At 48.4% G+C, this 16,129-nt stretch overlaps 1 protein-coding gene across 1 annotated transcript; it reads left to right on the top strand.

The window, feature by feature from the left end:
- Positions 1 to 1,481: 1,481 nt before the first annotated feature.
- LOC141472611 (membrane-anchored junction protein-like) lies at positions 1,482 to 14,702 on the top strand. The gene is made up of 10 exons (XM_074159760.1): positions 1,482 to 1,582; positions 3,224 to 3,269; positions 4,540 to 4,615; positions 5,855 to 5,980; positions 7,315 to 7,346; positions 8,160 to 8,269; positions 10,409 to 10,463; positions 13,218 to 13,290; positions 13,674 to 13,818; positions 14,657 to 14,702. The coding sequence occupies exons 1-10, from the start codon at positions 1,482 to 1,484 to the stop codon at positions 14,700 to 14,702; spliced, it is 810 nt and encodes a 269-aa protein (XP_074015861.1).
- Positions 14,703 to 16,129: the final 1,427 nt, after the last annotated feature.

The following is a 16,129-nucleotide window of genomic DNA, read 5'->3' as shown; positions in this document are numbered from 1 at the left end:
ACTGGGTCCCTCGTGGTTCAACAAGGAGCAGCTCTTCATTATAATGACGTTTACAGAGCAAAGGGACATTCTGTCCTGCCCTGAGGAGGCAGATCAGTGCCTGCTTGGGTTGTGTGTTTAGGTTTGTATTTTGTTAATCAGAAGCCTTTTATACCAAAGTCTGGTTTTGCGGTTGGCGCAAGAGAACTAATTGGGATTTTGTTTTTCCTACAGATGTCGTTGTCGGGCTTTCACGTATAAAAAGTAGCTTCTTTTTGATCACTGCTCGGCTGGGTCAGTGCTCGTCAGAGCTTTCCAGCTGTGTCTGCTTGAGAAGTACCCCACGGCTGCCAGAAAGGCTCCAGACAGCTACGGAACACGGTGTTTGCTCTTAAAGACCCCAGCTGAGACTAAGGCTGCTGCTGTTGCGTTTCTGTGACCCTCCCGGGAATCCCTGTGTGTATGTGTGTGTAGCGGGAGAATGAAAAAATCTCTGGGAGTCTTTGCGTGAAAGCTGCCTAAAGCAAGAAAAGGCAAACCTGACGTCAAAAATTTGGGAGAGAAAGGGATGAGCTACCGAGGGATGGTCATTAGGCACCAGAGCTAACGCTGACTTGAGAGGCCCGGGCAGAGTCCAGTCCCCTTTGACAGCAGTGGCAAGCCCTGCCACAAGGCAAAAGCCAACTCCTCTGGGGCTGTGGGCTCCTGCCGGACCCCCTGGGGCACTCCGAGCCCCCAACGACAGCTGCCTCTGAAGCGCAGCAGCGGCAGAGCCGCCGGTGGCCGCGGGGAGCCGGGGCGAAAGGAGCTCGGCCGGGCCCCGTCCGGCTCCCGTCGGCCGGGCTCGGCTCCAGCCTTCTCCCGGCCCGGCCCCGCCTGAGGTAAGGTCGGGCGGCGGGCGCGGCGGGGGCTTCCGGGGCCTCCCGGCGGTCGCCAGCGCCGGGGCTGCCCGGGGGCCTCGGGGCCGGCGGCGGGGCTGAGGAGGCGGCGGCATCTCCCCTCGGCGCCGGCCCCCGGGCTCTCCCTCCGCCCCGGGACTGCGGGGGCCGCAGGCGCTGGGGGGGCGGCGGGGCGAGGCGTTTCTCCGGGCTGTACCCGCGGGGGCTGCGGGGGACGCCACAGCCGGGTGGTCCCTGAGGGCCGGGGTCGGTCCTGGGCTGCCACACGGCCCTGCCGGGGCCTCGTCGACATCCCCCGGGGCGAGAGGCCTTGTCGGCCTCGAGGACGTTGGTGGGGACATCGCCGGAGCAGTGTGGCTGGAGGCGGGTGGCCGTCGGCTGGAAGTCTGTCCTCGAATCCTGCTCAAAACCGCTCTGCTTTATTGGAAATGGCACCTGAATCCGCGATTTTCTGGCTGGTGGGAGGCCTGTTCTCCCTGCAGATGAGGAATCCCTGCTCACCATCCTTTCTTCTGGTAGGACAGCGTGAGATCTGGTGAAGGCTTTTAGTCGTTGACTTTTGACTCTCCTGCTCCCCTAGGCTACATCCAGGAAGGAGGAAAGATGTCACTGAAACCATTTACCTATCCCTTGCCTGAAACAAGGTTCCTTCATGCAGGCGGGCTTGTGTACAAATTTAAAATCCGGTACGGCAACTTCAGCAGGTAAGTGTGGGAAAGGCACAGTCAGCCTGGGTGCGATGGCTGCGTGTTGCAGTGAGTGAATACGAGACACAAAACTCAGGTTTGGGGGCTCCTCTGTCCTGCCTTCTTCCACTAACTATGAAAGCGGTCGCTTAAAAGTCGCTGCTGCACTCGCACAGGCTGAACGTTGGCCTGAGAGACTAATTTGAGCTGTATAAAATGCTCCTGTGTCACTGCCACGTCTGGGTTTTGTGCTTCAGTGGAACGAGAGGCTGTTTTTACTGATAGCGTTTTATGATTTTGTAAGTGTTTACTTGAGAAGCTCTAGAGCCTTTGTTACGGTTTAACCCCAGCCAACAGCTAAGCCCCACGTGGCCACTTGCTCAGTGTCCCGCAGTGGGGTGAGGGAGAGAATCAGAAGGGTGGAAGTAAGGATAAAGTGGGTTGAGATAAAGACAGTTTAATAAGTAAAGCAAAAGCCGTGTGCACAAACGAAATCGGGAAGTCCTTCGGTGCTTCCCATCAGCAGGCGGGTGTTTAATCTCCAGGAAAGCCGGGCTCCGTCACACCTAAGAGTTACTTGGGAAGACAAATGTCCACACTCCAGACCTAAAAGAAAATAACCCTCCCTCCTCCCCACCCCCTCACACTCCCCCCAACCGACGAGTCCCCGGCAGTCAGAGAGCAGGTCTGACACCCTTGGCGTGAGACCCTGGGTGGTGCCTTGCTTTCTTCCATTCTTTCCACCCTCGTCTCCTCATCGCCGTGGCAATGTCCCCTCCTGAATTGTGTTTCCCTGCTGATTGCTGAAGACTTCGTGACCACAGCCTAATTCTTGGGTGGGTGATGTCTGTCGTGCTGTGCTGTGTAATTCCTGTCATTGACTTGCTCTTTATCAAGCAAGGAGAGAGCCTTTCCGAAGAGGAAGGCAAGTTCTCGTCTCTGCTGGAGTTCTGGCTGGGGACCCTGAATGTGGAGGATGTGAGAATGGCTGCCTCCCGGGGCATATACCAGAGAATACTCGCATGCCATAATTCCTTACGCTCCACTGTATTTACTTATTTCCAAGTAACAGTTATGTGATTTGTTTGCTTTTTGATGGATTTGGATTTTCCTTAAGGCCTTCTCTCTCCCTCTGCATTTTGTTGTTGGCCGATACCTTGCAGCAAACAAGTTGGAGAAGCCAGCTTACAAAAGACGTGCAGAGTTTGCTGCAGGCAATACACAGCTCCCAGCATCACAGGGCTTAGCTCCAGTGCTGTGAAGGCCCGTTCCTCGGCAGGTTTGCACCGTGGAGGGGATTAAGAGACGTGTCCTGCTGGTTCCTTCTTGTAGGCCCTTGAGTGGAATGGCATCGCCATAGGCTGGAAGACAGGTACTGGTTTGAGGGCACCTGGTCAACAACCCTGTCCTAAAGGTTACTGAGGATGGACTGAAAAGATCTGATCTCCTCACACAAAATATAAAGGGGCAGAAAACCAAAGAGAAACAGTCCTCGTGGAATAATGGATATCTTTTACAAGCAATAAATTGGGAGTTCATCTGTCTGCAAAGTATTTTCTCTGTGCAATGGGAATTGTAGGTGTTTAAACTCTTTACAAGGACTGTCGCTCCGTTGCTCTTTGACTGGGCTGGGATGAGCTCTCTCTGTTTGTTTCACAGCGCTCCTGATCTCAACACCACCGACAGTGCTGTCCAGGAGCTAGAGGTAGGAGAGGGAGCAGGTCCCTGGGACCTTCTCTGAATGTTGAGCTAAGCAAGTCTTATGTTTGTTATGGGACTGAGGACATTTTGTCAAATGCAGCGTTTCAAGTGAGAGTAATGGGGAACTTCTCTGGAGAGTACGAGGGTGAAAAAAATGACATAAATGAAAAATGCCATCAACAGGCAGCATTAATGTAGAAAAGTAAGGTTTTTATTTGAAGTATTTCAAAGAAGCTACTGACTGTTAAAATTGGACCCATGGAGCTGCCTATTTGTCGAGCTGGTTGCACCCCGTTCCTTTCCAATTCCTGCTCAGGTTCATCCTGCAGCAGCACTTTCCCACGGTTCGGCTCTCAGCCCCAGACCTGGCCAGTGCTTTTAGCTTCTCAGGCCAGACGAGCTGTCACTCCCTCCTGTTGGTTCAGGAGCTGCGGTGCTGCTGGTGAGCGAGCCTGGCAGCAGCTCATCTACCGCTCGATTGCACATGCTTCCCTCCCAACTGAGGAGCCACTGGAACCAGTGGACGTGCTTTGAATGATGCCAGTACTTGGTGACCACTGATGAGCCCTGTTGGTGTCATCTTCTTCCTGAGACAGACGAAAGTCCCTGCCATTCCTGAGGAAATGAGACAAATATACTGCCTGCTTAAGAATGCTTCCTTACTTAATTTTAAGAAAAATCTTCAGCGTACAGTAATAGCATTATAAATATTATTGAAGAAAATGTGCTGACTTTAATTGATACAAAAAATTATAATTTAATTTTTTTTCTTTTTCACTTTTGAAAATATTGAAAGGTATTACTAGAAAAAGTTTCCCATTTGTAAAGCAGGAGTGAGTTGGGGCCGAATTGCAGTTCCCTTGTAACTGAATTGAGTCAATATGCAGAAAAAGAGGAATATGTTTATTTTCGAAGCAGGTCAATGCTACCTGTGTTTTGCTGGCAAAAAGGAGACTTCTTAAGTGTAAAACTTCTTAAATTTCAAAGCACACTTTCCCTCTTCATAGTGATGCTTCTGTGTTACTTCAAGATTAAGATACTAATTCACTTCAATGTCTGTGAGTCTGTGAGTGCAGCGCACTCTGGGTGATGGGAGGGAGTGCGGAGAAGAAGGGGAGGAGGAAAAGCAAAATATCTAGAACCTGCTCTTCCACGAGTCGTGCAAACTGTAAAGTAATTTTAAATTTTCCCCACGCCTTGAAACTGTACTTCACAGTCGAATTGTGGCTATATTGCTAATACTCTTCCTTTGTTTCTTTCTCTGGCCTCTCCAGGAAGCGATTCGAGTAATCCTTGGAAATCTTGATGACTTACATCCATTTTCTACAGACCACTTCACCATTTTCCCGTGTATCCTGTCTTTCCTACCTGTAAAAGAGAATTGCAAGACAAAGGGCATTGCTTAATTCAACATTCGTGCCTGGTAGTGTGCAGATCTTTAGCTGGAGTGTGAAGCCTTTGCACTTTGCAGTTTTACGTCAGCTGAAGATCCTCCTCAGGTGTTGCCTTCACTTGAGAACTGATGTGAAAAGAGAGTTTTGCAGTGTTTTGAGCTGAGTGCCTCTGTGTTCCGAATCAGATTTAGCCACAGAAAATGAACACGTGTATCTAAAGGGACAGGAATCCCACCTAATGTGATTGCAAGCAAAGCTCGTGCATTTCTTGAAAAGGCTGATAAAATGTCAAATGCTCTTTGCAGTCTCAGCAACGTTGGCCACAAGTCGAGAAGACGGCAGTAGTTTTCTCATAAGGTACGTTAGGATTAAATATCGTAGTTGCTGTAAAGGGTTCAAAAGAAGTTACTGTCATGAGGCTCTTGTTGAAGAGAAAAGTAAGTTGGTTGAATGAGACGCCTTTTCGGTCCTAAGGGGTGTCAATTTGGGAATCAGATCAGGCCCTTTGGTATCCCCTCCCGTGGTTCTGGGTGCCCAGGAGTAATGAACATCTGGGTGTTTCCTCCTCCAAGGCATTCCCTTCCAGTCCTGGAAGATGGCCCCATTGCCACACTTTATAAAAGCAGGCAAGAACGAGGTCATCCTCTTTCTCTGTCAGAAGGTGATGAGAGCAACTTACTCCTGTTCCTGCCAGGAAGAGAAGGTGGCCGAGAGCATCGTCAGACGGGAAGCACCAAAACAAATGTTGGGCTTGTTGGTTTGCTTCACTAAAGCTCAGCCAGTTTTGCCTGCGTGCTTGAGGAGAGTTTGATTCATGGACTTGTATTTCTAGAACTCGAAAATCCATCCCCGTGCTTGGCCAGCACTGGGCCCTGGTGAGAACTGCGAGCTCAGAGGCCTGGTGTGATGAGTTGTCCTGCAGCCTGTGTGTCAGGCTCCTTGCTGGGGCATAACTCTTAGTTACTCACAAGCTGTGGGTGAGTGGGAGCTCTGGGAGAGGGTCACCGGGATGAGTGTTTCTTGTAATGTGTCACTAGTGGTTTTTCATACGGTTCTTACTGATGGATTGTATGTGCTGCCTTACACGCACATGCCAGGTGGTGTGACTTGTGAAGCCTTACCAGAAGACATTGTCAGGGCGCCTGCTCCTTTGAAACGTTAGTGCTGTGTTCTTAAGCCTTAGCATCGTTCTCAGATTGGAGTAAATGGGAGAGGGTATCGAAGATGAGATTCAAACATGAGAATGTCCATCTTGTGCCTTATCCCTACATTTGCACTATGTATCTAGAACTCAACTCATTCCAGCAGAACTTATCTTGTGGTAAGTCACTATGGTTATGTTTGGATAATTTCTGGAAACATCTGTCATCTGTGTCTTGCTTTTCCCTTTCCTTTCATCTACCGTGTCTTTGAGTTGGAGGGAGCAAACCTGTGTGCAGCGTGGCTGTGCTGTGGATTTGAGATAGAGCAGAACAGCGTGTTCTCTTTTGTCCTGTATTGCCCTTCTAAAATTTCCCGAATCTCTCTGCCTTTTCTACCCCTGCTGACTCTTCAGCTAGTATTTTTATGAAGCTGTGCCCAGCAGCTCCCAGCCTTTGTTCTGTAATGCCAGTAGCTGGGCTGGAGCCAGTACGTGTGTATGGGCTGCATGTTTTTCTTCCTTGTGCTTGACCACGTTTGTTGACATTGAACTTCACGCTCTTTGTTTCTGTTGTCCTAAAGAAAGAATGCATTTTTTTTTTCTAAATAATGATAGTCATAATGGTAATAATGATTAGCAAATGTTGTCGCCTCACTAGTGTCTCGTTTTCCAGGTTTTCGGTGAATTCCCTGAGCAGCCTCAGGCCCCAGCTGAGACCTCTGTGGGACACCACATTTAACCTCCTCTGTTGTGAAAACCGAGTGTTATTCTTACTGTTTCCTGTTCTGATTATTGGTCCCTGTGAAAAGCTGCTGGTTTTTCTTGTGACTGCTTAGTGCAGATATTGTGGTCTCCTTTGTAAAATGGAGAAGCGGTCATTCCTTGGTCTCCCCCATTTGCTCGCGTGTAGCAGCCCCTGTCAAAGATACCATCTTTGGATGTAAAAATTCCTAAAGGTGGAGAATTCAGTCACTTCCCTGTACACCTTGCTCCAGTATTGAATCGCACTCTGCAACGGTTGTACATTTCTGTTCTAAAATTATGCACAGCATAATGTGCTATTACTTTCAGGCACTGGTGTTTCTAGTTTCTGTTGGCAGGGATTTTCCTTCAGGAAGATACGTATGGATGCCATGCACCAGAGGTTGGCTGGCCAATATTCTGGGGAGTCCATGCTCAGGCTGTCCTTGTGTCTTCCCTCTGGTGCCTAAAATACAGTGATGCCAACAGTTCTTCATTCCTTCTTCTCTTCTGAAGACTCCTTTAATTCTTCAAGAAAAGCAACTGTCCCCATCCCATTGACATGGGGTATTCCCAGCCAGGAATTCTAATTGTGAAAGAGCTGCGTTTGCAGTTTTTCAGTGTCAATATATCATATGCAAGTCCAGCATGGTTTCTGAGGAGTTTATCTTGTTTGCCAAAAGTGAGGTGCAATGCAAAAATGTACTTTTAAGTTGGTTAAAGAAAGTCCAGTCACCAAATATTCACCAAATTTTATAATACTTCTGTTACAGGTAAAGAAGTAAACAAGGGCAGTGATGGACTTGTAAGTTTTTTATGTGTTTTTTGTTTGGGTTTTTTTGGTGGTTTTTTTTTTTTTTTAAAGTTATATTCTAAATAGTGTGGAGAAGCAGAATAGAGATCCAGGCAATGCTCTGGTTCTCCTTTTTCTGGGTGTCAGTCAGGCATTGTGAGGTGGCACTGAATTCTCACCTGTAACCATCCAAGCTGGGAGAAATCATCCTGTTGGTTCCATCAGCCTTTGAATGAAGTCCTGCCTGAGGAGCCGAGGGCCCTGGTGGCTGCAGTGAAATGTGTTTTCTACAACTCTGAGCCGAGCTGTCAAATGGTTTCTTCACTGTGAGAGTCTGTAGGAGGAGGTCAATATGGCTGAATCATTAAGTAGTTTCCTTGGTGCTGTGTCGTAAACAACAAAGTTAAGCTTCTTTGGAAAGTTTTTGTTTAATGAGAGCTCCGGGTAGGTTTGGTTTTGATCCGAGTGTCTAAAAATGGAGTGAATTAGTGAATATGTCCTGTGCAAATTCCCCAAAAGAAACTCCTGCTCTCTCTGCTAGCATTACATTCCTGCTAATGGCATTCCTCGGCCCTCCTCTGAAGGTGGAGCAAACAGTGTGTTCTGGCAAGCAGTATTTCTTGTTGAGAACTGTTGAGCATAATTCTCTGGATGGCCTCAGTGCTCATCTTCTGTTTGAATAAGGCAGAAGCGTTTTTTTGGTCTTTATTGTATAAACATGACCAATTTTGCAAAATAGGAATGTATATTAACTCTGGATTTTTTTTTTAAACTAGAAAAGTCAAAATCAAATGCTATCAATACCAAGTTTGCAATGTTTTGAAGGTCAAGAGAAGCAATGAAGCATCAGAAAGTCCTGCAGTGGAAGAAAAGGTGAAGAGGAGAAGAGTGGAAGTCGGAGCAGAGACCTCATGCCCGCGGTTGGGTACGGACAGGTCAGTTGGCTACAAAATAGACTTCTAGGGCACATACCAGAATTTTTAATGTCTCTTGTACCTTCCTCCGGTTTCATGCCTGGGTGATCCCTTGCCCCATTTGTCTTCTTCCTTCTCTTCCATAGGTGACAGGACCTAAGCAGCATTGCCCGTGTTTGGAGAAAGTTGTCCCGTGCTTTCAGGCTCCTGTGCCGTTAACTAGGGGTCTCCCTATTGATCTCCTTTGTGTTCACGTTCTCTGTAGAATCACAGTGGGGTGAGACCTCAGCAGGGTGACAAAGCAGGGCACTGGCTCACGCACCTGAGCTGGGGGTGGGAGGGAAGAACTGGGAGCAGTTTTCCAGCTGAAGGCCAGTCTGTTCCTCTGGGTCGGCTGGTGAATGCTGCCTCACCGCTTGAGGCTGAGGTCCCTCTCTGGGCATTTCACAGAATCACTGCGGTAGGATGGGACCTTTGAGATCATTGAGTCCAACCCCTCCTGCTTGATGGGGAGGGGTTGCACACAGAGCACGTTGCCCAGGATGTGTCCCTTCAGGTGGACTCCAAGGGTGGAGATGCCACAATTTCTGTAGGCCGTTTCTGGTTGCCGTTCTTGACCACAGTTGCAGTCAGAAAGTTTTTTCTTGTGTTCAGATTTCATTTCATGTTTTGCAATTTGTGCCCTTTGCCTCTTGTCCTGCCAGAAGGCGCTGTTGAAGAGAGCCTGTCTCCTTCTTCTTTCTTCCCTCCCATCTGGTATATGTTGATGAGATCCCCTCTGAGCCTTCTCCAGGCTGAACAATCCCAGCTCTTCCAACGTCTCCACATATGAAAAGCGCTCCTGTCCCTTCAGCATCTTTGTTGCCCGTTGCTGGGCTCACCCCACTGAGTACCCGTCTTGTCCTGGGGAGCCCTGTCTGGACGGAGCCCACAGAGGGGAAGGAGCCTGAGCAGAGGGGAAGGATCACCTCCCTCGAGCTGCTGGCGAAACTCTTCCTAATGCACCCCAGGGGCTTGTTGGCCGCCCTCAGCACGAGGGCGCAATGCCGGCTCATGCTGGCTGACTTCAGGCTGAGTTCTCGATCACCTTCCAGAGGCAGGCCCATCGTTAGTTATAGTGTAGCTGGAGTGTAGCTTTAAAAAAAGACAATTTGTGTCTGTACTTAACATTCACAGGTATCTGGCAGAGAGTCCCAGATCCGGTGGTGTGATCGGATGATCACCTTCCCCCTTCCATGGCGATGGACAGACCATGTCAAATCATCTCCTTTGGTGCCTTAGATTCTTCCCACTCCCCAAGTGTATTTCATGCAGAGATTAGAACGGGAGAAGCCTGAAGCCTTTTTCTGCTCATATAAATGTAGTCCTTAATTTCCGTCTCCCCCATCAGTTTCTAGTCACAATAAAACTCGTGGAAATGGGTGAAGAATGAGACCAGGATCCAGAATGCTTTCTAATCTGTTTTTGCCAAGACATGGGTTGTAGATGCCTAAAATATAAGGCCATAAAAGGCTCTTTCATGATCCAGTTTGGCAGTCATCACCTCTTGATCTTTTTTTCTGTTTGGACAAGCTGTTTTGCTCACAGCTCCTCACGGGGCATTTGGATTCGTGTTTTCTTGGGGTACTATTGAGAGCTGAGCTCTCCAAATCTCCAGGTGTCCCTCCCCAGTGACACCGATCAGGACAATTGTGTGTGCAAATCAGGGTTGGTTTTCCCCACGTGGGTCACTTTGTACCTCTCTGTACAGAGTTTCCTCTGCCATGTTATTGCTCCGTGACCGAGTCTTGTAAGATCTTTCTGTGGTTCTTTGCGCCCTGCCCTTCTCTTTGTGTCAGTAACCTTATAGGATTTGCAGCTTTCTCAGTTTGCTGCCCATCCCCCTTTCCAGGTCATGTAATGCTTTTTTTCTCCTCTTTAACTGCTTATTGGTTTTACTAGAAAAGCAGAAAGCCTGATACTGGAATGAGTGCCTATTTTTGTTTTTGAAATGAGACTTTAAAGCATGAGAACAAATATAGATTAAGAGTATCTATGTTGTTGGCTAGAGGTACTAAAACCCTGATTTCTAATAAAATACTCGGAGTAGCCATTTACGAGATTGCTTCCTTTTTGTGACTTCTTGTAAACTCAGTTCTTCCTTCTCTGACCTCTTTTTAGAACCGGAACCGACTGTGTTCACCATATGAGTAAAGCAAAGCATGGATGTGAAATGGTAAGCTACAGAATATTCAGAAAGAGATAACAGTATCTGTTTAGTCCTAAATTCTTAAAGCGGCAAGGATAAAAATGCCTTCATGTAGGTTTTTTCTCCTTATCACCTGCATCGCCTGCATGGAGGCATTTGTGATTCCTGACTTAGCCAAGGGATGAATTTTCCTGGGAGACGACACGAGCTTTTCTGACTGTTGAGCTCTGAGCTGTAGGGGTGAGCTCAGACTCCTGGAGATGAACCCGAAGGATGCCCTGCCTTGTCTTCAAGACTCCAGTCCTCTTTTCCCTCCCATGCCCATTTGTGCAGAACTCCCTGGAGGGCCAACGGTGGCTGCTGACACCTTGGCATTGGCTCCAGCGTGAGTATTTGCCACTCCCCACCAGTGTCCTTTCTTGGTGCTGATGGCCTTGCAGCATCTCCCTCTTCTTGAAACAGCCTCTTCTCACTGTGGCATCGGAAGGCAGATTTACAACAGGATTGTTCCAGAGGGATTGTCACTTGCTTTCTAAACCCATTGTTCTCCAGAGACCTTGTCAGGAGGGAAAGATTCTTTCTCTTTTAGCTCACAGCTAAAGGCTGCTCTGACAGAGCTGCTGTTGGGCACAGCCTTTGGGAAACGGGGTCTTCACTGACACCCCTGTTCTCCTGCTCCTGGCTGTTGCCCATCCTCCCAAATGTCCCAGTGTGTTTCATCCGTTTTCTGGACACTGATGCCCATTCTAATTTAGTTCAAATCCCTGCCACAGTCTCACCTTCCTGGCCTTTTTCCTGCTCCAGCTCTTCAGAGAGAGGATTTTACGAGAAGGCAAACTCATTCCTCTTGGGTTTGTCCACAAAGGAAGTTTCCTGGTGGTATATAAGGAACAACTTCTTCTCCCCCTGTTCCTTGGGAGGTGAACAGTTGCATCAGATAACCTGGATTTCTGCGTGTTTCTGCATGATGACATACTGCCCCCATTTCAGGAACCTTCTGGACCTCTCCACAACTGGCTGAGCCTTTACGCAAATGCCATGTGTGGGCTTGCTTGAAATCTCAGGTGGCCAAGCCGTACTGCCTGCTTGCTCCTGGAGATCTGGTTCCAAAGGTCCAACCGCAGCATAATTGATCTGCAGGGATTCACTGCAGATACAATGGCCTGCGATTTCAGGTGCTACTAGTTGCATGGTTACCTTCAGCCTGCCCAGATAAACTCCTGTATTGAAACGGCCCTCACTTTGTTGTAAGCCCAAAACTTCCTTTCAGAAGAGGGTTTTTTATCAGGTAAACTAATGTGGGAGGACATCCTGAGCTCTTTCCAGGTAAACTATGGAACTATGAAGAATGACTCGTCAGCTCAGCAAATACCAATTAAGGTGAGAAGAACCTTCTCCAGAACAGATGCTTGTGCCACCTTGACTTGTACCTGAAATTTGCACTAGTCAGGGCACTGTTACGCTGAGAGGGATGTCCAGACACAAACTGTTGTGTTTATGAATACCAGAGCAGGTATCACGAGTGCCACCTGAAATCATGGGCAGATGACCCTTCCCTTACATGCGTTTTTTTTAGGAGATTAGAGCCAGGTGCTTCTGTGACATGCTTTCCATTTGGTGTGCTTTCCATTTGCTTTCTTTTAGTTTTCAGGATCAGAAGAAAGATTATGTTTAGGAAAAACCATATGCACAGCTCCTGTGCTTCCTCAGGATTCTTCTGATCATTCCTCTAGGGCTCTTGTTCACTTTATCAGCAGCGTATGACTTTGGATCCAGATCCGCCTGGTGTTTTAGAAGGCATCTCAAAAAGGGAAGGGTCTCGTTAAACATGAAGGAAATCTGTCTACTTAGTACCCATAGGACTGACATTACAACGTGGTCACTCAATCCAGAAGGAGGAGCGTGGAAGTGCCGCAGTCACACGGCTGTTAAGTAGATTGCATTTTCAGCTCCATCCAAACACCTTCTCGGCCTGTGATCTGGACAGCAGGTTGTCTGGTCAGGATGAGCGGTGTGGAGCCTACACAGCTTCCCACTTACCGAGGGCACCAGGAGCGGCCAAAGAAAGAGAAAAGAGAACTGAGAGACGCTCAGACTGTCACTGCAGATAATTTTCCTAACTTAGTTAATGCTCTGAGACTAAACTGCAAAGATCTCGGGCCATCTACAGTCCGGAATTTTGCGTGAACCTGAGCTTAGTGTAAGAGAAACACCATCAGGGAGTGGATCAGTTCTTCTCTTATCTTCTCTCTATGACAAAGTTGGTTTATTCTCTCTCAAAGCTTACACGCCGATTTTGTTGTTTGTGGTCCTTTGTATTGCTGATAGCGTTCCTCATGGGTATCCCTGGCTCACCTCTTGCTTCTGGCACTTTTCACTTTTGTCCCTTCCCACTTACTCCATTTCCTGTGCCCGTGCCTTAGCAGGCCTGATGTTTAGGGGCCTGTATTGCCCAGTGGCTGTCATTTCCCGCAGCACCTCTGTGTGTTTTGTTAAAATCTCTGTCTATGGCATAGCTGCTGCTGTTCTTTCACTATCTGCTATGTTAAAGTCTACTCAATGAATTGCAGCTTTATTTTGGGCTTGGGAATGTCCTGAGGAGGGCGAGGTAGAAATCGATTGGTGAAGAAAGTCCTCCTAGTAGCGGGAAAAGAAATGAAAATCACAGAACAAGAGAGTAGACCTTGCCTTTTAGTTCTTAAAGCAAGCAAACAAGGAAAAATCTCCTGCGCAACAGAATTTTACACGGTGTGACGGTTCTTGGTTTCCTTTTCCTTTCAGAATTCCTCCAAAGAAAAGGAGCATGAGTTTAGTCCAGCATCCCTTAGCGTGGGCTGTAAGCAAGAGAGTTTCTGTAAGTAAGGAATTCCTGTCTCGTTCCATTCAAATTGGTCCTATCGCCTCCAAAGCTGTAAGGATGACGTCGGTGTTAGTTTTCCTTTTAAAATTGTGTTTGGTATTTTCCAGCATGTGAGATTAGGCATTAGAACCACCGTAAAGTGGTAGGTCAGCAATGACTTTGGCTGAGACTCTTTTCCGCGTAACACGTTCTCGCCCACGGAGCGAGGCTGAGATGGGAGCCCACCTCCAAACCAGTCTGCATGGGGATGGCGGTAACACCTCCCAGGGTCATGGCCCTCGGAGCCTGGCCCCCCCTCTCAGCATCGAGGTCTGCCGTCGGTACGCAGGGAGTGTGGAGAGAGCCAGCTTGTGGTTTTGTTCTTCTGTTCCTTATAGGGGGTCCTGGGGAATCTGACCTTGAACAGAAACCAGCAACCGCCCAGGCTGAGGGTGCAACGCAGCTACTGCAGCGAAGGGACCCAACGGTGAACAAAGGAAGCACAGAGTCCGAAGGAAGAGGTGTCTCAAAGTTCTGGAGAAGGTACTGACCCTGCAGCTTTGAGCAGATGCAGGCATGGCTGTGTGCGAGCCTGTGTGGGAGCCTGTGTCTGGTTCTGGCAGTTCAGGTGATTCTACATGAGCTTGAAAAACGGCCACCTCTTTTCTGTGGTTAAACCAAAGTCTCCCAGGGCAAAGGAACCTTCAGGGATGTCCTGTGGTAAGGGGCAACGTTCCCAATAAATGCTCCTCTTGTGAATTGCCTTTGGGAAAAAACCTCCCCACGGGAGGGTTCCTGATCCCAGTCCCAGCCCCCATCCAGTGGGGCTTTTATCAGCTGAGGAGTGTCACCTCTGGCCCCATTTCTAAAGGGCTTCAACGCTCCCCTTCTAACGGGGCCTTCCCGGGATGGACCTTCAGTCCTGTCCAGGTAAGCAGGACCTTTATTTGGCAACTCAGCAACTGTGGCCTTGGTAACCTTGACTGCCAAAGACACCCTTCGAAACTCTAATTAAAGTAGCTGTGCAGAGCGTTGCTCGGCGCTGCTGCCCGAAGGAGTGCTCTGAAGCTGTGGAGCTGTACCCGCAGGAGCGTTCTGTTCCCTGTGCAGCACACGTTGAACATCAGCAGTGACTGTTGGTTTGACTGTCGGTTTGAGTTAGTTTTGGAAGAATTAAAACTCCTTGTTAATCATAATGTGTGCCAGTGCCTTTAACGAGACCGTCGTGGCACAAGTTATTCTTTATATTTCCTCTATTTTTTCAGTCTTCCTCTGTATTACTTTGCACTGGGGTTGTGTCTTTCTGGTGGACATAAATGACCGTGAACTCTCAGAGAAACATTTGAAGTATAATGTGCTCTTTCTGTTGTTGTTTCCCCAGCATGATCTGTTCGCCACTACAGCACCTTTTTGGTGGAAAGAACTGACCTGGAAGTACTGATTGTTGTGGAAAGGTAACCTGGTAGCACGGATGTCGGGTGGTATTGTTTCTTGTGTAATTCAGCTTTTCACATTGCTTGTCTCAGCTGTTCAGTGCTTCAAATGAAATTCTACTTTGTGTACATTTTCACATTAATGTACTGAAGACATTGGGTTAGAATGTCTTTTTCTTCAAAACCTAGAGTTTTTGCAAAAAGAGCAACAAGCTTTGAGATCTTGATCCTTGAGTGTCATAAATTGGGAATGTTACATTTAGAAATCATTATATGAGATTCTAATAAAACAAGCATCAACTTGGAACTGCGTGTTGTTTTAATCATAGAATCATAGACTCACAGAAGGGTTTGGGTTGGAAGGGACCCTAAAGACCACACAGGGCCACCCCCTGCCCTGGGCAGGGACACCTCCCACCAGACCAGGTTGCTCCAAGCCCCCTCCAACCTGGCCTTGAACCCCTCCAGGGATGGGGCAGCCACAGCTTCTCTGGGCAACCTGGGCCAGGCTCTCACCACCCTCACAGCAAAGAATTTCTTCCCCACATCTCATCTCAATCTCCCCTCTTTCAGTGTCAAACCCTTCCCCCTCCTCCTATGGCTCCCCTCCCTGACCAAAAGTCCCTCCCCAGCTTTCCTGGAGCCCCTTGAGGGACTGGAAGGGGCTCTAAGGTCTCCCCGGAGCCTTCTCTTCTCCAGGCTGAACCCCCCCAACTCTCTCAGCCTGTCCTCAGCAACCAACACCCCCAAGCCCTTCTCCTCAGGGGTACTCTCCAGCCATTCCCCCTCCAGCGTGGATTTGTGCCTGGGATTGCCCCGACCCACCTGCAGGACCTTGCACTGGGCCTTGTTGAACTCCATGAGGTTTGCACGGGCCCACCTCTCCAGCCTGTCCAGGTCCCTCTGGATGGCGTCCCTTCCCTCCAGTGTGTTGACCGCTCCCCACAGCTTGGTGTCATTGGCAAACTTGCTGAGGGTGCCCTTGATCCCACTGTCCATGTGTGATGTATCTTAATCTAGCCATTGGGAATGGGATCTGCATCACCAACTGCACGCGTTTTAGCAGCTCTGTGCGTGCCATTCTTCTGAACCAGTGAGAGGTAAATTCCTAAACTTGGTTGTTTCAGTGTCATGAATTCTATTTTTCCATCACACTGATCCAGTGGCTTGTGAGCCTGCTCCTGGTTGCGTAAGTCTTGTCTTCCACCCTACTTCATAGCTTTCCCAACGGATGTCTCAGGGATGGTCTCAAACCGCTTTCTCGTGGGTCATCTTCCATAAAGCTTTGTGGAAGTTTCTGTCTGTGCTAAAACTGCTTCTCTCGCTTCAAAAAAAAAAAAAAAAAACAGAGAAATATCGGTCCTGAAGATTCCTTCCAGGCTAACAAAAGAAACCTTGAAATCGTGCTTCCAAGTTGTTCC

The sequence above is a fragment of the Numenius arquata genome, chromosome 16, assembly GCF_964106895.1.
Source record: "Numenius arquata chromosome 16, bNumArq3.hap1.1, whole genome shotgun sequence".
In the NCBI taxonomy this organism is placed as follows: domain Eukaryota; kingdom Metazoa; phylum Chordata; class Aves; order Charadriiformes; family Scolopacidae; genus Numenius; species Numenius arquata.
The sequence above is the reverse complement of the archived record's forward strand: the minus strand, read 5'-3'. Positions and strand labels throughout refer to the sequence as shown.

Coding starts and splice junctions, on each gene's coding strand:
- LOC141472611 (XM_074159760.1), top strand. CDS start 1,482: ATGTCACTGAAACCATTTACCTATCCCTTGCCTGAAACAAGGTTCCTT. Junction 1,583..3,223: donor CGGTACGGCAACTTCAGCAG/GTAAGTGTGGGA, acceptor TTTGTTTCACAG/CGCTCCTGATCTCAACACCA. Junction 13,291..13,673: donor CTGTAAGCAAGAGAGTTTCT/GTAAGTAAGGAA, acceptor TGTTCCTTATAG/GGGGTCCTGGGGAATCTGAC.